The sequence below is a fragment of the Bactrocera tryoni genome, chromosome 3 (genome assembly GCF_016617805.1).
Source record: "Bactrocera tryoni isolate S06 chromosome 3, CSIRO_BtryS06_freeze2, whole genome shotgun sequence".
NCBI classification, from domain to species: Eukaryota; Metazoa; Arthropoda; class Insecta; order Diptera; family Tephritidae; genus Bactrocera; species Bactrocera tryoni.
Window position 1 is genome coordinate 9,840,637 of NC_052501.1, and position 25,147 is coordinate 9,865,783.

Sequence of the window (25,147 nt, forward strand, 5' to 3'; positions counted from 1 at the left end):
ACATTGTTAGAGCTAGTCTTTTTAAAGACAAGTAAATGGTATTTTCTAAGATTGTGACCTTACCTAGGCTTGAAAAGGTGTGCTCTAACAGCTGTGCCTTTTTCATATAAGACCTAGGGCGTTTCTCTTAGAGGGAGAATTTCTTATTCGACCTTTTTACAATTCATTATATCTATGTGAGTACTATCAACAAGTTTTAAATGAAAATTTTACTGCATACTTTATCATCTGAACAACTAAACTAACACCATACACAGTACGTCATTTGCCAATTCCGGCAACATTATATTCTTTGGTGATAGATTTTATTTACAATCCAAGTTATTAAAATTATTTTTTATTATTTTCTATGAAAATAAAATGAAGAAACAAAAAATCGCATGCAATAATTTTATATGCAAAACGCAAAACTACAAAATCGCATGCGATAATTTTGTTTCCCGTAGAATGCTTTTTTTTCAATAAACCCATTTAAGGTGAAAAAATCACAAGAATGTCGGCCAGTTCAAAAAGTCGCATGCGATTAATCTTATATCATGCAATAAAAAATTTATTTAAATATAGTAATTTTTTTTGGGTGTAAATGTGTGCACAATAATATGCTCTAAACTCATTTTACTAATACATAAATTTATTTTATGGCACGCAGCTCTTTTGCTATAAAAACGGATGCTGCAGAGCTTATAAAATCTAACTCGTTACATATGGGCTAAACAAATTTGCCGTAAGGCGTAAATTACAGCAACATAATAAAGGGGAAAACACACTAAAGATATTATTATATTAGCAATATGTTTATTTTTGTATTTTCGATTTTTGAAAACATTTTTAAAAATAAACTTTTTTAGTAAATTTTTTTTTTGATTTTTTTCATTTTTCTTAACCACAACCAACATACACGCACATTGCACCGCCATACTCCTTTTGCTCAAAGGGTTCGGTGTTGCTCTCTACAACACTCGCTCGATTACAACGACCTTTAGTGCTATTTTGTAAACGCTACTTTCATATTTCGTCGCTCCCATGCGTAAACTAATCATTACGCTCATCAACTCAGCTACTCGCTGCTGTCAACGCCATTACCATTGCCCAGCCTGCGTCACGCTGCCGAAGCAAAAACACAAAAAACAAAAAAACTAATAGTAACAACAATAACAAATATGTCCTGCCATTTTGCAGCTTTCCGGCCTCTTTGCATTGCGGCGAGCGCAAACGAAACGACGGCCGTGCGTTCGTAGTAAAGGCTCGCGTAACGAAAATTAGCGCTCGTTACTTTCGCAGCAATCGTGGTAACCGTTGCTTGCACTTAGCTGCTAGTCAATATTGTGTGCTGGCGCTCGTCGTCGACGGCAATGCTTCGCACGCGTATCCACTATGCGCCGTTCAGTTACTGTTCGACCGTACGCGTGACGGGTGTGTTTGAGCGCATCGAACGGCGAGTAAAACAGTGAAACGGCAGCGCAGCGCACAGCCAAACAGCAAATACGGTGTTGTGTGAAGTGTGTGGCAAGGCTTGGCATTAGCTGCTGATTAACATAATTGAGACCAGCTGCTGGACGGCTGTTGGCTTTTGATGAAATAAAACGCAAAAGTAAAAAAAAAAAGTTTTATTTGCGAAAAAATTGCATGTTAAATTCAAAATAGTGAATAAAAATGAAATATCTGATATTTTATTAAAAATTTGTTGCAGTGTCGCTTGCGTGTGTCTAACAGTCGGCGAAATCAACACACACCAGTTAAACAGTAAAAGTAACGGATAGTGTGTTTACATAAGGCCCCCAAAGGATTATTTAAAATTTGCGTGCAATTTATAATCTTTTTAATACCATTTGTGGAAAAAAAGAAATATACTTCAAAATAAAGAATTAAATGAAGAAAAATAAAAAATTAAATAAAGAAATGTAAAAATAACACCCTGTACGTAGCGGCGACGCCACACACAAGCATTAATAAGCAGCTGACATGGTGAAATCTACAGCTTCCTGCGGAAGTTATTACGTTTGCGAATGAGCTGCTGAATGCGCAAGTGAGTGTGCTTATTTTCTTATTTATTTTTATGTGACTACCTTCACACGCACACCCACACATACAGCCACCCGTTTGAATGGTTGGCAAAGCAGCATTTATGTTCACGCATTTCCGGCGCCAACACACACACACCCATACAGCTGCATATATTAATTCCTTACACAGCAACCGTTTTGCTACGCTCAGTGTATGTATGTAGTTAAAGCTGCTGCTGTGCCAGCACCCATGGCGTATGAGTGACATTTCATATACCACATGTAAGTAGCTTGTACGACACGTCGCGGCTCACGTGGGTGTGTGCACGTCTATTTGTGTTGTTGCTATATAATTTTTGCATTCGCCTATTTCTGCGACTTCCTCGAGCAACTTTGTTTTGTTTTCATTTGCCAAGATATTTGCTTTGCTCTTAGACGCATGCTGAGCCAGCTGCCTTGAGGCAATCACTTGGCGAGTACGGCAAATAAACTCGTTGTCATTTCGAGCATGTTGCATGGCTGAATTGGCTGAACGTTCAGTTTAATTTCAGTTGCTATGTTGATGTTTGATTGGCGTTAAATTTTGTAAACATTCTTTAATGGTTTTTGGCGATTTATTTTTTTATTGCAGTAATAAATTATATTTTATTTTTTCTGAGCTAACGTGTAAAATAAGTTTCTAAATAAGTTCCAAAAATATATTGTAGTAGGATGAGTGCAATTTTCTCTTAAACATAAGAGTTACACAGCTTAAAGCGACCGTATTTCGTCCTAGCAACTAGTAAGAAAGAAAATTTTGGAACAAAATTGTTATCTTTAGTGGGCTATAATTTCGTTACCCAATTCAAATTATAGTCCGATATGAAATGGACTACTTCTAAGCTTCAGTTCCTTCAAATTCAACACCTTTGAATAACTGAAAGGCCAAATCGATTTCTAATATGAGAAACTTTTATATTTGACATGATATCTTAACCAAATTTACCACAGATTATTGTGAACACTACAACCTCTGAGTATATTGTTCAGATCGGAGTAGTATAGTATGTAGTTTTCATACAAACTCAATGATTAGAATCGAGTTCTTATATACAAAACTTTTTTATTTGACAACATATCCTCACGAAATGTGGCATATGTGAGAATCGAAAACAAAGCAAACAATCTCCGAAAATTTTGTTCAGATCGGACTACTATAGCTTACAGCTCACACACAATCTTACCTGTCAAAATTAAGACAAAGAACGTTTAATACTATAAAAAATGTACCTGTGAAGGGTATTACTGAATTGGTGCTGCCGAAGTAAATGCTTAAGTTGCTTTCTTTTTTATTTTTAACATAAAAAATCATCTTATTCCAAGACTAATTTCATCAATATCATATACTTAGTCCATGTTAAGGACCTATATATGTAGAGTTATTAGGTTTGAACTCACCAACCATAAATAATGCGAAAGAACATTAATACGGGAACTTTGATAACTACTACAGCCCATCTTTTCAGATTTTATTTTGTTGCAAATTTCATACCAGCCGCTTTCGTAGCTTCTACGACCTTCACTTTTGATAATTTTTCAACTGCAACAACCAAGAGTAAAGTTAAAAATATTCTAATATACAATTAATAGACACAAACTAATTGAATAACTCTGCATCCCATACTCTTTGAGAACCTTCTCTATACCATTACTGCGTATATTTTCAGAAATTTTAAAAAAAGAAAGAAAAAATAATAAAAGGAAGAAAATAGTATAAATAATGCCTTTTATTGATTCAACTGTTATAATACAGTCAAAATAATACCTTATCTACGCCGAAAGAGTTTCAAGGTTTAGCTACATATCTTACATAAGTCTTGTTGAAAACAAAAAATGGAAATTCTGAAACTTTAGTTGAATCCGGTAGCAACGATAAATCATTAATCATATTTCAAAGCATTCATTGAAGCTAATAACAACAATTTTATATTAGTAACTCCATACATTTGTAGCTTATCTCTGTCTAAAACAAATTATATGTAAATTTAACCCTCATTCTGCAAGATTTTCAAACTCATATTACCTACCGCAACCTTATCGTTTACTTGTCTTTAAAACTATTACATAACTTCATATAGTTACATATAATCACGCTCTTAAACGACACAAATGCCATCTACTGCTCCTTGTGCACTTTCCTTCACTATAACCCCTAAACCATTTTTTATCTTAAGAAATTCACATTAGCTATACTTACACAGCTGGGTTTTGATGCTGCGATAACCTAAACTAACATTCTCCACACCAGCAACACATATCCTTTAATCCCTTGTACCCCATCTTAAGTACACATATGTACATATGTAGTGGCAGCCGGAAAAAGGCCTTTCTAGGCTTCGCATCTTAACCATACGCTATGCTCATTTGTGTGATTCCATTGTGAGCCAATGCTAAATGGCCGCTGGGACTGTGTGTCGCTTGAATTACGCTGCCTTCGCCGTCACACAAACTCACTTACATATGTTCAGGTCTCGCTGTTTGCCATATTGCCAACGGTTTGCTTTGCTCTTCAATTATCAAGTGAGATATATATTGTGCTTATTTGCTGTAGGGTTGCCGGCGACAGTGGTAAAATGTTAATAAGTTTATAAGTCACTTGATAGCAGCGGCAAAGTACACTTTTGTGCCATTACTACTTGCTTTTGCCTTTCTCCCGTTCCAAGTTGTACGCATTCTCAACTTACAAGTTGTACCCTGCGTATACGTAACCTATGTTATGAAGTTATGTTGTTGTGTTTGATAAGGTGTTTAGTTTTTGCTTTTCTTGCCGTGTCTAAGTTTATTTGTATACTTAATAAAAGCACCTTGGTTGCCAAATGGTCTTAGCAATACTCTAAGTTACCGTTAGTTTACAATCTCTTGGGTTTTCAAGCCTTTTGTAATGCAGAAATGTTTTCATTTAAAGTAAGCTAATATTAGTTATGTCTATAATAATTATTAAAACACTGTTACAAAAACTATTATGTGCTTCGCAATTTTCATAAAAGAAATTACTCTTTCACTTGCTTAAAGTTTATTGTGCGCCACTTTCGGTTTGTACTTTTGACTCCCAACTCAGCGTGGCCAATTTATTTATTCAATGTGCTTTTTCAAATTTCTACTCCCATTTTTTTTACTCGCCCACTACTACTCAGCGGAAATTTATGCGTCTGCTACTGTCACTATCTCATACTTTGCGCTTTGCTATTCAACTTTTTGCTGCTCCTGCTGCTCCTGCTGCTGCTGCTGCTGATCTTCAACTTACGAATTTATTTGCTGCTCTGCTTTTTCCTTCATTCCAGCTATTTCTACTTGAAGTACTTTGCAGATTGGATTTTTGCCAAAGTGAAGCGTGTAAGCTGGCACTGCGTGGCAGTTGACCGGGTTATTTGAATATTAACCGCTACATATAAATATATAAGCTTAGTTACGAGGAAATTTTTTCAGACAAATGTATACATATACATATATATATATATGTGTGTATGTGTGCGTGTTTGTCAGAAATTCTCTTTATGTTTATGGTTATGGTTTGCATATCTAAAACGCAGAAAAAATTAAGCAAAAGTAGTCGCCATGCACTCGTGGGCGGTAGTCTTCAATAAAAGGCGCGACTTCAGCATAAATTTGAAACATAATTGAGTTACACGATACCAAGCCAAGCCAAGCGCTGGCGAATTGGCTGAAATGCTAATCTTTTGCTCAAGTGTTGCGGGCTTGCATTAAATATTCCAGTTGCTGGCTGCTTGGTGCTAAAAATCAAAAAAGTGCTAGTTGCAGTTCGTTTTTTCGAATTAAAGGATATAAATTGACCAATGTATCTTTATTCAATATGTTTTTTCAAGAATTTATTTAAACTTTTCAACTTTTTATTTAATTTTGTTTTGTAAGTTATAAAGATTATATCACGAGTTGTCTTTTATAAAATTATGTACAATTAAGTACTAGCCTTTGTTTCCTTAGTAGTGACGAAAAAATTTGCCTTAAAAGTATTTCTTCTGACTAAAATTCGCTACAACTTTTTTTCTTGTTTTTCTCGGGAAAAACGAATTATTTCTAGGAGAATTTTTTAAGGATCACACCCAATATGAAGTTTGGAAAAAACTAATTTGTTTTTCAGAAATTTCAGTACATATACTTTTAATAAAACCCCACAAGAATTTTAAAGCAATATTCAAAATATTTTTTGGTTACAACCATTTATTGAGCAAATTATTTTCAAGGAATTTTTTGCAGTATCACTCGAAGGCAAATGGTCTGATCGCTATGAAATATTTGATATATGTTCTGTTCATGATATTGGGTAGTGTGTTTTCGTATTTTGTCAATAGATAACGTTGCAGTCGTACATCTACCTAGTGCTACCAATCACATTGTGTTACACCATATAGTGTTGGAGAGGTGAGATTTTAGGCTTCATTTAACAAAAAAAATCGGTGAAGTTGAAAAAACAATTACAGCTGTTCAAAAATGAGTGAAAATAATATAGAAATTCGCTATTTTCTGAAATTTCTGAATTAAAAAGGGAAGAATGGCACGCAAGCCATCAATGAAATTTGTGAAGCTTACGGAGACGATGCTGTATCAGTTCGTGTAGCACAGCAATGGTACGCTCACTTTCGTTCTGGAAATTGCGATGTGAAGGATTTACACGGATGGAATAATGTCTCTAAGAGAAAAATGGCAAAAAGTGGTACATATTTGTTTATTACTCATTATTATAAATATAAAAAAATAAGTTAATAAACGAAGAGTCTTTTTCGACTACCATATACCTTAAAAGGCTAACCATTTTTTTACCTTATCTCACTTCGATTTTTGGCAGCTTAAAACCGACAAAAGGTTTGAATAAATTGCAATTTCTTTTCAACTACAGCTCATTGTACGAACAATATTTTCCAATATAATGATTCTTCTTGGGTTTCGTCTTCTTAACTGAACTGACTGTGCGTGTATGTATTGTATGTTTTAATATTTTTCAATATTTAATAGAAACGAAAGCTGGCCAACACATTTACCATAACGCTACTGTCCTTTAGAGTTCGGTTGTTGGGAAAAGTTTTACGTTTTAAGTTTTCAAAAACACACAATTTTTAATTTTGAACAACGATAAACTCGAGGGTCGGGATTTTTTAGATAATTTGTATGAATATGGAACTATGATTTCACTTGTGTAATTTGTGTACTGTGCAATTTTATGGGTAGAAAATAGGGTCTTTTGCCGGTAGCTCTCCATCAACTCTGATTTCAGAAGTCTGGCCAGCCACAGTGGGCTTTCAAGCGTAACCGACTGCCATCAAAGCAGCAGTAGATATACCGAAGTCCAGATTTCTTCAAAGAAGTGAGCATTCTCTGATAGTACTAGCTTTGAGCTTGCTGATTGTGCGTTCAATATTGGTTAAGCAATGCATGCTCTCATTAGTAATAGCTTCAAGTTTCTTCCATATTATACTAGGAAACTGAAATTGAGCATCCTTTCTGCGATTTCATTTCATTAGAAGCGAGTCAGTTTTCCAATGGGTTATTGTGTTTTTGCATTGGCCTTTTGAGCATTCAGTGAGCTTAAGCAGCGCTTTTCCATCAGAAATTGTGCGACTGTGATATCATTGTGTCCCAGAGTGAACCGTAAGAGGATTTTTGAACATCTAGCTCTTAGCTCAGCCAACATTGCCGCAATTGTAGGTATTCCGACTGAACTGAGCGACTAAATATTGTGTCGTCCGCGCTATTTTTCAAAGCTGTATAGAAGAAAACGAGTTGGAATCACTTTCCAATCCACTGCCCGGCTTTTCCAAGACTGATATTGAAATTCTTCAATATATGGCTATTTGGTGGTCCACTTTTAGCAGCTTATGAGTAACACACAAAACAAATGACTGTCCAAGTGAGATCCATAGATTTTGGATCAATCCTACGACCTAACCTATCTTTACTCAAAATATGCAAAGCTTAGTCACTAGTTGAAGGTTTGATGTTTTCTACAAAATACTTTAATGAGTTTTGGTTAGCCATTATTTGGCTTTTGGATATGTAAAAGATTCATTCATTACAAATGTTCTACTAGTATTAAACAAATAATAACTAACCAAAATTCATTTAGGTTTTGTAGTTATATCTTTATTAAAAAAAAATCAAGTAAATCTCTAGATCATAAGATCATAGTTTTTTCAAAATCATTCCAGCTTTTTTCGGGAAAAAATATTTCAATTAAAAGATAAATATGCAGGAATGAATCAGCTACTTTTAATCAACAATACTACCTTTTCCTAAACAATATAAAAAAAATAAATATTTTATTTTAACTAATCAATTCCAAATTTAATTCTAGTGCAGGCGCAATATCACAAAAAAACTGTGAATGATTTATTTCAAAACATTTGAAGCCACTGAATAAATTAAGCACATAAGTAACGGCGGATTCCCAAGCGTAGCAGCAAATAATTGACAAATTGCAGCAAAAAACAAATCAGCAAATGGAAAAATTTTGTGCAAATTGCAAAACTGTGTCAACTGCGCCATAAAGTATGCAACGAGCAAACTAAAATCAGCACAAATACACACACACACACACATACGCATGAACAGATAAATGCAAACAGTTGACGAGAATCCCCAAAGGTCAGATAGAGTGAAATTGCGCGCGAAAAATTCGACTGATTATCAGCGATGCAAATGCAAGCGGCAACACACAGTTGCTGGTATTTGTGCGGGTGGGAGTAAATTGAAACTGCGAAAAAGTTAGTGGAAATTAGAAGAATGGAAAAAACATAAAAGTTGAAAATAATAAAAAATTGCAAAAAATAAGAAAAAAAATAAAAATAATTCAACAAGATAGCAAAAAACTAAAATTTCAATGATAAAAAGATATTAAAAAAAAATAAAAATATCGCACTTTGAACCAAAATTTTTTTTTAAATAAAAAAAAAAACCTAAAATAAAAACTAAAAACAAATTAAGACAACAATCAGAATTAAAACAACAAAAAATTCATAACAAAAATCAAATACCAAAACAGAATAAGTAATCGAGCTGCATGTTTCAGCCAAAACTAAAATATTTTTTCTCGCCCCTCAATCGCAAACTAAACGCCAAAACGTGCAGGAAGTGAAGTGAAAGCCCAAAGTGCGCGACAATTCGGAATAAAACGCTTGCAAATTATGCACAATTGCTCGAGAATTCAAATAACGGGCAACCGCACAAAAAAACTGAAAAATTTGCCGATTATAAAAACAATAAAAAACAGCAGAAAACAAAAAATCTAGTTCAGTGAGTTGTGAAAATGCTTTGGCAAGCGAAAACTAGTGAAATTGTGCTGACTGCGCTAACTACGCGCTACTGCAATAGCACAAACAACAACATTGTCGGGCTGCCATAGACATTGCGAATTGTCGCCGCCGCGAAAACAAAACTACGCACGCGTGCGTTTGTCGGTTGCATACACAAGTGACTGCGACAGCATAACGGGAACGTGAACGAGAACGCGCTTAGCATAAATAAAATATTCTCGATAATTTCGATGCATGAAATTTGAATGAGGCAAGCGTACAAACAAAAATACTAACACATACATACATACATACATACAAACTAACAGAAATATTTTTGTGCTAGCGTATGTGCGTGTTTGTGCCACTGATATGAGTGATATGTTGTTGTAAAGTAGTTGTTGTATGCAACATTTCAACATTTCCCAAAACTGAAACTGACAGTAGCGACAACATTTCAAACAAGTGATAACGGAAAAATTACAACAACAAAAACTCATTTGCAAACAGCTAACAGATGCACTAAATGCGCTTGTGTATGCGTATGTGTGTATAGTAAACGAAAGCAGCTGCCAGCGCCGCACGAGTGACTCACCGCTTGCCAAGCAGCGCACAAGTTACCGTTAGAGCATATTAATAATGCGCATGTTTGCATATATTTGCAGAAAAATGAATAGAGCGTTGAAATGTAGCAGCTGCTGCTGAAATATGGCCAGCTGTAAATGTGTGTGAGCGACCCGACACAGTCGTTGTCATAAAAGCGACATTTGAAATACAAAAAAAAAAAATCTAAAAATAAACGCAAAAATTATTGACATTAAAATTTCATAGCGCACATGCAAAATGCTAAAAATTTCAAATCGTTGCAACAGTGTCAATGCCGTGCAAAATGTAAACAAGCAAATCGCTTTTCCCTCGCCTAACAACAGTGAAGCGTTACGCTTGACCTCTCCGCTGACCATGTCAACAAGCAACTACGTAGTGTAAACCAAAAAGTTGCAAGTGAGCTAGACAAACAAAACGGTAAATAAAAAAGCTGAAAAAGTTTTGCGCTGAGCCACGAGTGAAAGTGAAAGTCGAAGTGCAAGTTCAACAGAAGCTGCAAATAATTGAAAACCTTGAAAATAAATTAATTGAAATAAGCTGTGAGTGCCGCTAACGCCCAGTTTGTTGAAGCGAATTGTGTTTGAGGAAGTAGCAGGGAAAACATATTTGAGATAATAAAAAAAGTTAAACATCAGCAGTCAACATGCTGCCGCAGCGTTGCCTCTGTGGCAACAACTTGCTGCGCATCACCATGATGGTAGTGTTCGGCTTGGCAAATCTAAATAATGGTGAGTGGAAAATAATTTACTTTTGTTTAACATTGTACAAATTTGTGTTTTAGAGATGATCTTATATTATATAAGCGATACATACATATTTCAGAGGTAATATATTGTGTACCAAAAAGTTGTATATTGAAGGTCTTGAAAGTTTAAGTGAACAGCAGAAAACTTTTTTTGAATTGAACAGTTTTATAAAATTACTAATAATACCCCTTTTGTAAAATTATGTACAATTTCCTTATACTAAAAAACTTTAACTGCTTAAGCTTTCATTCAAAATTTGAAATGAAATTATAGTATCTCGAATCGCATGGAAAGATAGTATGAGCAGAGATAAGAGTGTTATGTGTTTATTTTACTTTGTAGTTGTTATTTTAGCGACGAAAAATATTTCTAAACTAATTTTGAAAACTGCTGTCGGGTTGGTTGTTGGCAACCAATTATATATCAGGTACTCTTCTGGTTCTTAACCAGTTATTTAACAGTTTTTATTCCGTTTTTTACCCGGTTATATATCAGGTCCTGTTCCTATTCGATTTTCGTTTGAGTGGTGATTTTTGGTAATTTAGCGGCAACATGCTATATATAAAAGTATAATTTTGAATTTGAAAAATTATATTTATTATATTTTGGGATAGAAACTCTTAGCGGCTAACTTTATGCTTCAAGAATTTGAAACACGAGCAATCATTAATTATATCAACCAAATACATATTAGTGCAGAAAATAATAATAAAAAAATTCAAATAAATATTGTTAAACTGAAAAATTTATTCAGAAAATTGAAAACTAAAACACGAATGTCAAACCCTGCTAATTGATTAAATTTTTTTTAATATTTTTGTTGGTAATGGTTAGTGCCAGAGCGCCTATTGATAAAAAACAATCTTTTTTTTACGAAGTAAGTTTTTTCAATGTGATGAGACACTTCAATAATCACACGATAGTTAAATCGCTGCTCAATCCTGTTAAAATTTTTAAACTTCTATTTTTAATTCAATATAAAACCAATTTTCAAAAATGTTTTTACTGAAAAATTTCCTTATACGCAGCATTTCCATCATATTACTCATACGCACTGCAGCACAATTAGTTGAAGCAGACAAATTATGTTTACAAAGCATAAAAAATTAGTTAAAGAAGCTAAAAAATATTAATGCAGTGCTATTAATATAATCAGCATTTAATGAGCGCCGAAAAAATCCTTCTGTATACCAAGAAATACACTTATCACACAGCTTAAAACGATAAAGCGACTTAATCGGTTCATAATAAATTGCTTACGGAAAGGTGATTAACTGTGATTAACGGAGATCTAATGCTAATATTTGCATATATTAAGATCTTAGTATATACCTTTTTTTCGCAAAAATCGCATTTACTTTATATCAGCCAAGTTCGCAAGGTTACTCATACGCACCGTCGCACACAGGCAATATTATGTTTGTTATTATTAAATCGTTATTGTTGGATCGGATTAGGCTTTAATAAGCAAGATGTATGGAAATATGAAATTAAAAAGTAAATTGATATGTAATTATACAATTAAGGAAAAGGTTAAATCTGTAGCTGAGAAAATGATGCCACGAATAACTTGGATATTTAACAAGCGTGCTTGGTACAGAGAATTTTAAGAAAATTTAATAAAAATTACCCTGATAGAGAACCATGGGAACCGTGAAAGTCAGCATAAGATGGTTTGAAGGATCAGTATAAAAAAACTTTTACTTACGTACCAGTTAAGACAGGGGTAAACACCATAGCTTATCTATTAAGTATAACATACACTAAGGGAATAGTAGAAACAAATTTTAAAATAAGATATATAAAGAGATAAATTTCCATTTTGCAAAAGGTTCTAAAGGCTTATTCAAAGCAAGTTCTTGTATAAAAATTTGCTACTATATATATAAAATATCAAAATCGGTTACTTCGACAACTGTCGGCAATATTTCTAACAAAGCAGCTTATATTTCTCTTAATGTTATTTAACCCCATTTAAATTAAAACAAAATTAAATAAGAAATATTTAAAATTGGAAAAAACAAAGAAAATTCACTTGACTAAAACCAGTAAGGCTTGGTACCATGATATGAATAGAACCTTTTATGTACTGTATAATCAGTAAATTGCTATATTGGCTAAATTAAATGCCACTGCATTCAAAATAATTGCAGCGGAAAGCAAATTCTTGATTTTATTATTCATTAAACTAAAACACGGACAGCTACGCTGCATACTAAATAATATGGTGATTTTCAAGGCAGAGCTACACTAGCTCATAGAATCCGCACAACAACAATTTGCGAAGCATTGAGCAAATTCATTCACCACAAATTCTCTCTTTCATCTAATTCTCGAACACTTAAAGTAATTAAATGAAATGGCAGCACACAATTATAAGAACATTGACGCACATGAGTGAGTCCTTACACACACTCCTACACACATACACAAATATTTGGAAAATTTCTTTAAACTTGTTGTGCTGAAAGTTTGGCATTTCAGGGTCATCCACACAAGCTCATCCAATAAAGAGAAGCTTCACAAAGAAAGAAACCCGAATTTCGTACGTAGCTACAAAGTGAAAGTGAAATTCTTGTTTGTTGTTAGCAGCTGAATGAAAGTTCCGAAATAAAAATGATTGAAAAACGTGTCGTTGCGGCGCCAACTATATCGATTTGCTTACCTTGAAGGTTAATGCTTTCAGGAAAACACATTTCCCAGACACAAAGCAACAACGGAAGCAACAAACACATACACACATACGCACTATACAAAAATGAATAAATTGCTTCGAGCGGGAGTGCACTGTGGGTGGGGTGTTGAGCGGAGTGCAAAGCGTCTAAATTTTCATGTCACTGTGGGCGCTTCTGTGTCAGCTGTCACAGCGCGCCAAACTATGCAGCTGCCAATAAAAGTCAAACTTTGTAAGAGCGTGATGGACGTGCAGAGCACATGATTTGCTGGGGCATCAAGTTGGAAGAATGCGCAAAATACCAAACAACTTGGAATAAAGTGGGAATGTGCAAGAATTTGCTGCTGCAGCATACACATGGCAATGCTGATGTGCGCAAAATTTGAATTGAGGAAATTGGAAAATTGAAAAACTTAGACTAAACTGGACATAACTACTTTCACAATATAATTCTTCCTACTCATCAGTTTGCTTTGTATTTTTTGAAGTTTGGAAATATTGCAGTGAGGTTTTTTTTTTTTTATTTTATAAAGCAACGAAATTCCTTCACGCTTGAAATGGTATCGGCTTGAGTATTGTGTTTGAGTATGAGTATTGGATTGGTGGGTATCATATCCAGTTGGCATGAAATAAAAAACGTAGGCGCTTAAAAAAATATATTAGAATAAAAATTCTAAGGCATAAGTCACTCTGAATAAAAACGATAAAAATATTTTTTTAGCAGGGTTGCCAAATTTTGGCACATTTTAAGTCTTAATAAATACTAAGATATTAAAACAGCACAATGCGGTTAGCGAGCTTATAGGGCTTAAGATAGATAATAGCTATAATATTTTAGTGGAAGGTTGCCACGTGTTTGAAAATCTTAGTAAAAAAAATTTTTGTTAGCAGGGTTGCCACTTTTGTGCAGATTTAAAGTCTAAGTATATGATAAATAATAAAAAAGAGTATTGTAGTTACCGCGCTTATAAGTCATAAGAGAGCTCATAGCTACATTATTTTAGTGGATGGTTGCACCCTGTTTAAATATGCAGCTTTGTAAAACTTGATAAAAGAACGAATATTTAATATAAGAATAACATATTGTATATAACATATCGAGATGATTATGGAACACTTAAAATTGAAAATATTTTCTAGAAATGGTTGCCACATTTTTAAAAAATATTTTTTTATTATATTGTTTTAAAAATGTGTAAAAAAGAGCTCAATGGATTTTAAGAAGTACCTAGGAGCAAGTATAACTAATAGAACATGATATATTAAAGGAAGTTTGTTTGTGTGATACGTTTCTGGAAATGGTTACCACCTGTCTAGAAATTACTAATACAATTAAGATATACGATATTGTTACATAGTTAAGTTTGTGCGAGAATTCGAAAATAAAACTTTGTATGAAGATATAAAGTTAAACATATTACTTTAGAGTTGCCACCTTTTAACAATTTTTTTTAAAATAATTTGATAAAATAGAATAACTATTACAGATATGAAACGAAAGAGGTTTAAAAAATAATAAAGTATATTATTTGGCAATGGTTGCCACTTGACTGAAAATTGTCATCGTATGTACATACATACATACAGATGCTACGATGTATAATATATATAATTAGAGTGAACTTAAAAGCTTGTTGAAGCAGATGTAGATAAGTACATAGTTCTTAGCAACTTAACGAAAACTAAAGTAGAAGAGAGTTGCCACATTTTTTTAATAAAAAAAATTTTAAATAAGACAGAAAAAAAACAACATAAAATTTGAGAAATATGTGGTATTAGATTTAGTATTATTTTTATAAAGGGTTGCCACATGTTCAAATTATTTTGTATATTATCAAATGAATAAAATAATGAAGTCTTATATGAAAGCGTAGTAATATATTGTTGATGCCCAAATAAATAGTTGACTTGGGTTAAGCAGTTTACGTGGGGGTCTCCACTTGTCAGAAACGAGTTATATCATTCGCCGCACCCTATTTTTTATGGTTTGATAAATGTCACTGAAACATATCTCAAAGACTTAGCCGTCCTTTTTTATTTTATGGTTTACGATACAACCAAGTTAGCTTCGCTTCTACATCTCGTAGCTCTAAACACACAAATTCTTGTTTTAGCTACTAATAAGCTACCTCCCCCTTCTAAATATACCATACATGATTTATCGTTAAAATGCCAACGTGCTTCTCAAAGCCTTGACATTTGCTTCGACGTTGACATCTTAGACGCACACCAATGCACACTATGCGTTTCAACTACTTTGAAATTTACTGTCACAACATTTTATGGCGCACCTGAGCACACTTTCGCAAGACTATAAGTCACAAATAATTTTAAGAAATATGTGCGGTATGAAAATAAAAGAAATAAAGAAACTTGTAATAAAGCTGACAGAAAAATTGCCAGTTCACACGTACTTGCCACATCCTGAATTTATGACTGGCAGTCATATATTATCCGCTTTTCAGTGCGGTGAGGAGGCCAATAACATTTTCTAATATTGCAACAACAGTAAAGTCAATAGAAGGCATTAGAAGTCAACGTGGATAAGTGGACGAAAGAAGAAAGTAAAGTGGGGGCATAAAAATGTATGGAGAAATTATGAAAACTGGAAAGAAAATAAAATTAAGCGAAAATAAAAGCATACAAAATAGACATAATGTGTATATGTGTGCATGCGCTTTTCGTGTGTATTGTGTATGCAACACATATATGCTGTTGTGAGCAAATATAGAACGAATGTTCAACAAACCGCAAATTCGTTTTTGTCTTCATTTTCATACATTTTATTGTTGCAGTACGGATTTGTTGTTGTTGTTATGTGGTTTCCAAATAATTGTGTATGTAGACATGCGGCAAAAGAGATTTCCTTCACTCGCTTTCAGGTTGTGCTGTTGTACATACAAATACATGTGTACATATATGTATGTATATGTGTGTATATAAACATTTATATATATGTGTGAATGTATTGCATACACATGTGTGTATGAGCGTTTCGAAAACGTGTCAACGTCAGCAGTACCGCCAATAAATAGTCGCAGCAATTGGCTACGGTAAGGTTTTGACGATTTCAAATTGCTAGGGGCAAAGCATACATACAGGCGCTCAAACACGCAGGCACAAAAATACATCAAAAAAACTTCACACTCACACATACATACGCTGTACACGAATTTTCTCAATATTTTCATACCTTTTCACTCAACACACACATTCACACTTATTTTGAGAGCCATAACTCTTTGTGTGTTTGTGTGTCTGTGTCGTGTCAAATAGTGTTTTGTTCATCGTGCCGATTGCCGTTGTCATCGATTTGAAGCAAACGGCAGTTTTCAGCACTTGATTCATCATAGTCACTCACGTCATGAGTTGTGCGCCCTTCGGCGCATTGTCTGTCTGTCTATTTGTTGTCAAATAGCAAGTGCTTCAACAAGCGTGCCTAGTTGTAGGCTATTATTTTGGCATTTTCGTCTAGGTTTGGGTTCGTTTCGTTTGTTATGCCGCTTTCATTTCGCTGTTGTGAGTGCTCTTTTTTTATTATTCGTCGACTTGCCACTTACTGTGTTCGCATTTTATTACCACTTTTGTGAGCGTGTTTCTGTGTAATTTTGATTTTTGTGTCATAACTTCAAGATTCGGCACATCAACACATTTTGACAGCCATCTCAAATTCCCTTCCATAAATTGTTGGTTTGTTGTTAGTTGTATGTAAGTATTGTTGTTGTATATGTTAGTGTACGGGGTGCATTAGGAAGCCTATATTCGTCTGTAATTTAAAATCTTTCAGCTTTTTGTATCTGCAAAATATAAATTCACATTATTTCGGTTATTTGCAGAGAGTAAATAAAAGTGTCTGATTGTCTGTTGGTGGCACAGCTATCAAGGTTGCTTCTTTCATTATCGAAATTAAGAATGGTTTGAGGGCAACGTGTATATGCAAAAAATAATGGGTTTTCCATGAAAAGAATAAAAGAATTTAAAGTATGACTTCAATTCCTTTTTTCGTGACAAAAAAAAGTGGTTGCTTTGGGATCTTTCTCTCTAGCAAAAAAACTTGGGAAAATGGATAAGAAGCATGCTGTTTACAATAAAACAAGAAATAAATGATTTACTTAGGTGCGCAACCTATATAGACAACAAAAATTTTCCTAGTAAATTCTACATATTTTATCTTCACAAACCTTCTTAAGGAAAACGTATTTTCAACCCCTCAACTTGCTAACAGCTTGTTCGAAATACCAATAAACCCACATATTTCTTATACAAGTATCTTCATGCTGAAAGATATCTGAAATGTATGTAATAGAAGCCGATACGTCTCATATCCTTCTGTATTCCTTTTCTTCTTCGTTCGAAAGGAAACTAAAATTTTTCAATTTATTTCCAATTCGCTTCTAAGTCGGTATCTAGATTGCGAATTTTGATGCCACGATTCACTAAGCGGTCGAGGTAATTCCACCAATCAGCTGTCTAAGCGATGAACTTTTAATTTTTAATATTTCAAATTTCATTCCTTATTTATGAGGGCGTTCAACCAATTTTTTACTCCAAATAAATTTGAGGCCACTTTGGTATATGCAGTTCCTCCACAGGAAACTAGGAATTGTTTTTGGACAAATTGAAACGGCAAATTTGCCAACTGCTAGAAAGCTGTATTAAAGGGTAAGTCATATTTTACTACTAGAACATTTTCGCATGTTTCTGGCAATTTGCCGATTCTACTCGAAAAAAGACTACGCTGGATTAGCGGCCAAGAGTACATAAATCATGAAAGAATCGCCCCACTAAGGGATTTCTGAAAGACCAGATCAAATGTTAGTTGAAAGCTCTGAGCTATAAGGCGGTGGAAACGAAGCTTCCCTTCTGTTTTCCTATTAATTTATAACCGGTCTTGCCTCATGAAGACGATCTTTGTCATCATCAAAAATTATTGCCTTGCAACTAGTCACAAATTCAGGAAGTTTTTCCAAGCTATCGCTTCAGTTTGATGAATAAATGTCCATAGCTATTCTCATTAAAGGTTTCATCTTGTTCTTAAACTTCAAGAACGCTGGTCTCACCGAATGGTGAACATTACCTTGGCATCATTAATATTCGGCTTTGAAGCTGATTTGGCTGGTTGACAAGATTTTATACATACATGATTTTTTTCGTTGAGGGTTGCCGTAATATAACCATTTTCCATTACCAGGCGCAATCCTTTGCAAAAACCACTTAATTTTTCAACTTTCTACCATATCTGAAATGTAAGATCGTCTTTAATTTTTTTTTTACTTTAGTTCATATGACACTCAATTTCTATACTTTTGAATGTATGCAGCTTCTTTGAACGTTTCGGCATGGCTATTGAGATACTTAAAAAGAATCTGCTAGGTCTTCTTGCATTTGACAACAATATTCATAGGGCATTGCTTCCAGTTCCTCATCTTAAAACTTTATTGACCAGTCAGGAAGTTTTCATCTTCGAAGACACAATCACCTCTCACCTCTTTTATGATGCAAATCGCTTTTGACACGTTTGCTCAGCTAGAGTATATTTATTATAAATTTTCTACAATGAATTCATTTTTTATAATTCACAAAAGAAGAAAAACAATCCCGAAAGTTACTATTTTAGACGTAAGGTTCAAAATTTAATTTTCCTATTGCTATTACTAGTCACCCAAATTTACAGATTTTTCTCCTTTTTGAGTTTTTTTGTACTGTTATTTGATAAACAAGGTCTTATTAATATTAACGCGCTCTTAACATGAGATATTTGTGCCAAATTCCCTTCGAGTAATTTTCGAAAAAGTAATGCCAAAAGAGCACGTTTTGTTGATGTCATCGAATAATGGTTTTTAAGAGATTATTGTTTATTTTCAAAATCTTTCTATAGATATATTAAAAGAAGAGGATGGCATATAGTCTAAATGGTCAGAGCAGTCTCACTAAGGAAAATCAAAAATATTCATAATATAATTCTATAAACGATAATTCCTTTAAATTTTTCACTCAGAGAGGCAAACAAGAATTGTATAAGCATTTAGTTGCGAATTATTGACCGTTGATGAAACTAGTGTACAATGATTTTGTTAAAGCATAATCCCATCATCTGCCTCATGCTTGAAAGCAGGAAGGAAAGCGATAAGGTAAAACATGTTTTATGTTCTCCTTCAATATCAAATCAGTATATAGCAAGAGCTTTGAAGGAGATTGAGTGCACTTTTAGGCGCAGGTGCTCCTGTAAAAAGGTAAATAATGAATGCAATTTCTATGTTACAATAAACTGCTTCTCTATAGAAAATATTTTATTTATATTTATATATTAGAATAACCTAATCTTGGTTTAAAAAAATCCACATGCTGCCAGATTATAATCCCACAAACTCATTTTAAAAAGAAAAAATTTTCCTCACTTAAGATTCTGCAATAAAATGTGAAATTTTCTCGACTGATGCCTATCAGCTGGCGAACATAAAAGCCGCCAATTTTCTGCGATTACTTTGAGGCCATAAAATTTTTACGAACTTATGAACTCACTTTCTTCTGATAAAATTCAATTTGCACACACATAACTGTATCTGAGACCAAACAAGCGATGCAAAACAAAAATATTCTTCCTTCACAAGTAGAAACCAGCAAAAACAAAAATGCCGTATGCATTTTAGACATTTTTTCAACGCACACGCGCCGTGAAATGCCTGGGAAACCCCACTTGCTCAGCTCTTTGCGTTTGGCGATAACTCAGAACGAGAACGAGATTCCTTCATAGATATTGCTAGAACCTTGTCTAACGCGTAATTTTATATTCTTTTGTGAGAGTGAGTGCACACATTTTATATTTTGAGCAGCAAAAGAGAGAAAAATTTATGAAAAAATTAATGCTATTTTACGAGCAGCTAGAAATAATCTTTTATCAAAGCGAGCAAACACCACAGCCTTGCCCCACGCAGTCCCACCCACACGTTGTACACACACATTGTTTGCTGTGTGAGTCTGAAGGTCAATGGCGAACGCAAAGGTAAAACACGGCGAAGTCATTGCCTAGCAATAAACGCGTGATATGGCAAAGGATGAATATGTGTGCGTGTGTCAGTGTGCATGGAAGTTGCGAAGCAAGCATATAAAATGCTGTAAAAGAACTTTAAGCTGCTAGCCGTGAATAGTGTGGTTGTGGGTGTGAGCCTGTGCTTGCAAATTCATTGCCAGCTGCCATAATTGTAGCAGCTTGCTGAAAAATCCGCTAGAATTTTATTTCGCCGCTGAAAAAGTAAAAAATATAATTTATTTGCTGCAGCTTGATTTATGAGCAGCTTATTTGTTTTTTTAGCAAAATAAAAAGGACTAACAAAAATGTGGCAAAAATGTAAGTGAAAGCGCAGCAACAACTCAGGCGAAACAGAGTGGGCACAACATGGATGAGTTGACAGCTGAAATGCTCAGAAATAAAGAGATAAAAGACTGACATTGCTACTGTCTTGAGTAAAAAGCGCTTCTATCTCAGAAGAGGCTACTCTGTGAGGAGTCTAATTGTGAAAATACAGCCAGAAACATGCTCCAAATGATATTTAACGGTACATGGCACCTACTGCGCCAGACAATTTTCGCAATAATTTGACTGTTTTCTTTCGAAAAAATTACTTGCAACTTTTATGCTTCATTTATATAACTAAATACAATTACATTCGTTCTGTTTGACAGCGTCTACCAAGTTCAGGACTTGCAAGAGCTGGACTTTACTTTCCTGCTGAAAATACTTGCCTTACTGAACCATAATATAGAACAATGGAGTCCGTTTCTGACACTTTCATTTGTCTGTGCCTGTGTTTGTGTGTGTGCGCTTTATGATTGTCTGTTTTGCGTTATTATTGGCAGTTAATGCGCCAGACGTATTTCATTAGCCAGCGCAGCAGCCAACAGCGCGACCGCCATATAACGGTGTCAAGTGTGATAAATTGGGGATTTTTTATTTTTTGTGTTTTGTATCGATGTTTTATTTTCCGCCTCTCTTAACTAAGTGGCTTTATTTGGCTCTGCTTTTGTGACTTTATGACCTTTCATGAAGGCGTCAAGTAAAATTTGATAAATCGTTTGCCGTTTTCAAATCATAGTGCAAATTTTGCTTTTTCATTAGCCGCCGACAAATTACACTTCAGTTGCGGATAAATAAATGATTTATTACAAACGCAGTGAGTGGCGAGATTTCGAGTAGTTACTGACCCCTCTTTTAAAAAGGATATAAGAAGTAGCGGTGGTGTTGAGTATGAGGAGCTTTATTAGATGTGGGTATAAAATATTTCTTGAGTGAGTTTTAAGTTTGAGAAATATCATTATTTAATTTGGTTTGACAGATTATGGATGTGGTGGAATTTATATGTATTTATATTGGAAAATTGATGGAAAGCATTCTTAAGATATAAAAGGAAATTTTAAATTTATATTGAGACATTTGTTAATATATTTTGGAAATCGAGTTTTACATGATCAGCAAGGAATATTGAAAATTTTAATTCATAATAAACATATTATAGTGAAATAATAAACTTTGAATAAACTTAAATGAAAGTTTTGATTTTACATTGTGTTCATCATGCAATGTAGTTTCTATCTGCTCGTTTTAGCGCTTTTGTTGTGAAGATTTCGCCTAAAGTCTATATTTTAACTAATACCTCTGATTCAGCACTAGCTACGACTAATAGGAGGCAATCCGCTTTGCCTTTGATCTTATACAACAATCACTGAATACTCATATATATACGTATGTATTGTAAAAATTTTAAAAAACTGGAAAACCCGTTAATATTTGTTAACGGCACCGACGCTATAATACTCCACAAAGCAGCAGTTCTTTCAAGGGTATAAAAGATCTTATAATAATATTGATCGTTCCGTTTGTATAACACCTTTTTGCTATAGTTATATACAGCTACATATAGTCCAATAGCGACGGTTCCGACTTAGATGCTCTTCGGAGAAAAGAACGTATGCAAAATTTCAAATCAATATCTATTTTCAAATCTATCAAACTGAGGAAAGGACTATAAGCGAGCTATTATATACAAAGTCGTCCGAACAGATAGATATGGCTGAAGGGTTGCAGACGTTTTCTTCTAGGTGACAAACTTAATATAGCAGTTCAGAGTTTAAAAAGCGGCCATCCAAGTTTTATCTCGTTTCGTAAAACTTGCATTGTCGCAACATCTTTTGGGCATATACGACTATCACACTAATATTATTATAAAGTTTATGAGTGTGTATGTTTGTTACTTCTTCATGGGTAAACGGCTAGAGCAGTTTAAATAGAGATTTGCATGGGGTAAGCTGACACTCTGGTCGAGTTCACACTCAAAATTGGTGTGCCTGTCATAAGGATGCGTAACCTGGACGCGCCCAGACTGTTCAACGGCACTAGGTTAACTACCACAGAGCTAAGGCGGAGAACCGTAATGTTGTTTGCCGAGATGTGCTGCATTACAATGATTTCTAGCTCTCTACGACCAGATACAAAAAAATAATTCCACAAACATAATCAACTCTCCCGTTCTGTAAGTCATCAAAATTTTATAAACTGATGTTTCTGATATTAAAAATTAAATTATTTTGCTTCTGAAAATGTGAATAGTCATTATTTTTACTGTTAACACACAATTTATTTTCTCTAACAAACAGCTGGCAAAGCTAGCAATACACATATATAATCCAACTCATCTATAGTCATCAATATTTAGCAATGAGAATATGGGAAAAAAGTTCACATTTGGATTAAAGAAAAAGTGGCCTACAAGCGAAATGCAGACCGTTATTTGTAGACATTTTGTAACTCATTAGAACGGATTTACGGATACAGTCTGTCTATACTAAGTCCGCCTTCAAGAAAATTAGACATGCATATATTGAATCTTTAAGGAACCTGTTCTCATTCTTAACTTTATGATATATACTTTAATCAATACTATGAAATGGTAAACACTTTTTTGATTTTGGTGACCTTACTATTACACTTTGATGACCAAGATAGCTTAAAACTGCCCGACCAGAACAGAGGAGGTCTGTTTACTGAGGTAATATTAAAACCAATATTATTTGTCTTGGTATCAACTATACTTGAAATGAATTAGCACCACTTGCTAAATATATTGTAGTATGTTTGAGGAATGCCGATCTCCTCTCGGTCTATTTTGTTTCACATGGGGATTGTGAGAGATACCTCAGAAAACTAAGTGAAACTAGTAATGTTCATCTTTGTGTTTTTGTTCGTATGAAAAATTAATAAAATCACTAATTATTTCTTTCATCAACAAAGACTTTCATACGCATTTGATTTTAATTTTAATTTTTCCGTTACTGCGCAAGGTACTTTTTTTGGCAAATCTGGCATGAAAATCAGTTTATAATTTCACTTACTAAAAATACTGATTTCAGGCATTAAAATTTTTATTGGAAAAGTTTTGCAAACATCTCTAACTGTTTTTGATGTCCTGAACTTAACCCGTGCTTTCTTGAATGAATTTCTTTCACTGCAGTTTTTTTTCATTTCCACAGTTCACCACCAGTCAACCATTTAGTTGTTAATAAAACATTTAAACATTTTTCTGCCACAAACAGTCACCGCACTAAATGAGTTTTCGGTAACCATTTGTGGGTGTGTGTATATGTTTACCGTGCTCAGCTGCTGATCCCAAACGAGTAACTATATTTCTTACTAGTATATACTATAGATTTTACATGTACCGTACTAAAGTGAATCTAGTAATTCCTTTTCAGTTGAAGCAGAACTGCTGGTGAGCTCAGTAGAGATCCACAAACACATATATAAATGTATATTTTATGTATGTATATTTGTAAGCGCAGTCGTGTACCATTTGATATACATATATGTATGTATATAGTTGTATATTTGTAAAAAACTGGCAGTGCTGGCGCTGGCTGACACTGTCCTTTGCCTGTCATTTCAGTGTCTTTAACTGTTACAGTTATCTTAAAATTGCTCGGACAATTTCCTTTACGTTTTGCCACATTCGTTACGGAGCGCTCTGCTGCTGATTTATTCATATACATACATACTTATTTTATAGAATTGCTGGAAAGTTTTCTGTGTAATCCCCAGAAGGTGAACACATACATTATGTATGTACACATATGTATATATTTGGGTTGAAGTTTATTGCATTTCGGTGATTGTTGTTGTATTGTAGTATGGTTGCTGTATTTCGATTATTTTTTTATGGCATTTCGGTCGTTGTTGTTGTCTTTCATCAATTCTTTTTTTTGTCTATACTTTTTGTTTTTTGTTGTATTACGGTAAATATTGTTGTATTTCAATATAATTTGGTGTATTTCAGCGATTGTTTTTGTATTTCAGTAATTTTGGTTGTAGTTGTTGTTGTTGTAATTTAGTAGTTGCTTTTCCGTAATTTTTGCAAAATTTTTATTGTTGCTATTTTATTAGTAATTTTTGTTGTATTTTATTTTTTGTTGTTGCATTTTGTCACCCTTCTACATGCACGTGCTTGAGTTCCATTTAGTGGAAAAGTCAAATGGACAGCAAAAAAGCGAAAAAGAAGACAAGCAGGACAGACAAGCATGCAACGGACAGCTGAAAAGTCATGGCGGGGCAAATAACTTGCACGTGATTTTCACTTCACTTTCATTTCATTTTTATTTTTATGCTCGCAGACTGAAACAGCGCTAAATAATATTGAAAATGCCGTTGCTCACTATGAATTATTTTCTATTTGAATTTTTTGCTGCTCGCCACTATATTAAACTTTGCAACTCTACTTGTATTTGCGATGTTGTTGCTGTTGTGCTGTTTTTTTTTCGATGTCTTGTATTACTTTTGTGCTTTGTTTT

The 25,147-nt window shown here is 34.0% G+C and overlaps 1 protein-coding gene and 1 long non-coding RNA gene across 3 annotated transcripts in view; both read left to right on the top strand.

The window, feature by feature from the left end:
- Positions 1–1,342: 1,342 nt before the first annotated feature.
- On the top strand, positions 1,343–8,455 carry LOC120771698. Its single transcript, XR_005704997.1, has 2 exons — positions 1,343–2,026; positions 8,350–8,455. It is a non-coding gene; the product is annotated as an uncharacterized LOC120771698 (long non-coding RNA).
- Positions 8,456–8,962: 507 nt separating this feature from the next.
- Positions 8,963–25,147, top strand: part of LOC120771012 — a 160,561-nt gene continuing 144,376 nt past the window's right edge. For both annotated transcript variants that reach the window (XR_005704947.1, XM_040098788.1), the window contains exon 1: positions 8,963–10,620. Coding sequence is in view for 1 of the 2 variants with exons in the window: in XM_040098788.1 (XP_039954722.1) it covers positions 10,536–10,620 (85 nt within the window). In the remaining variant the exon portion in view is untranslated. The remainder of the gene's footprint in view (positions 10,621–25,147) is intronic.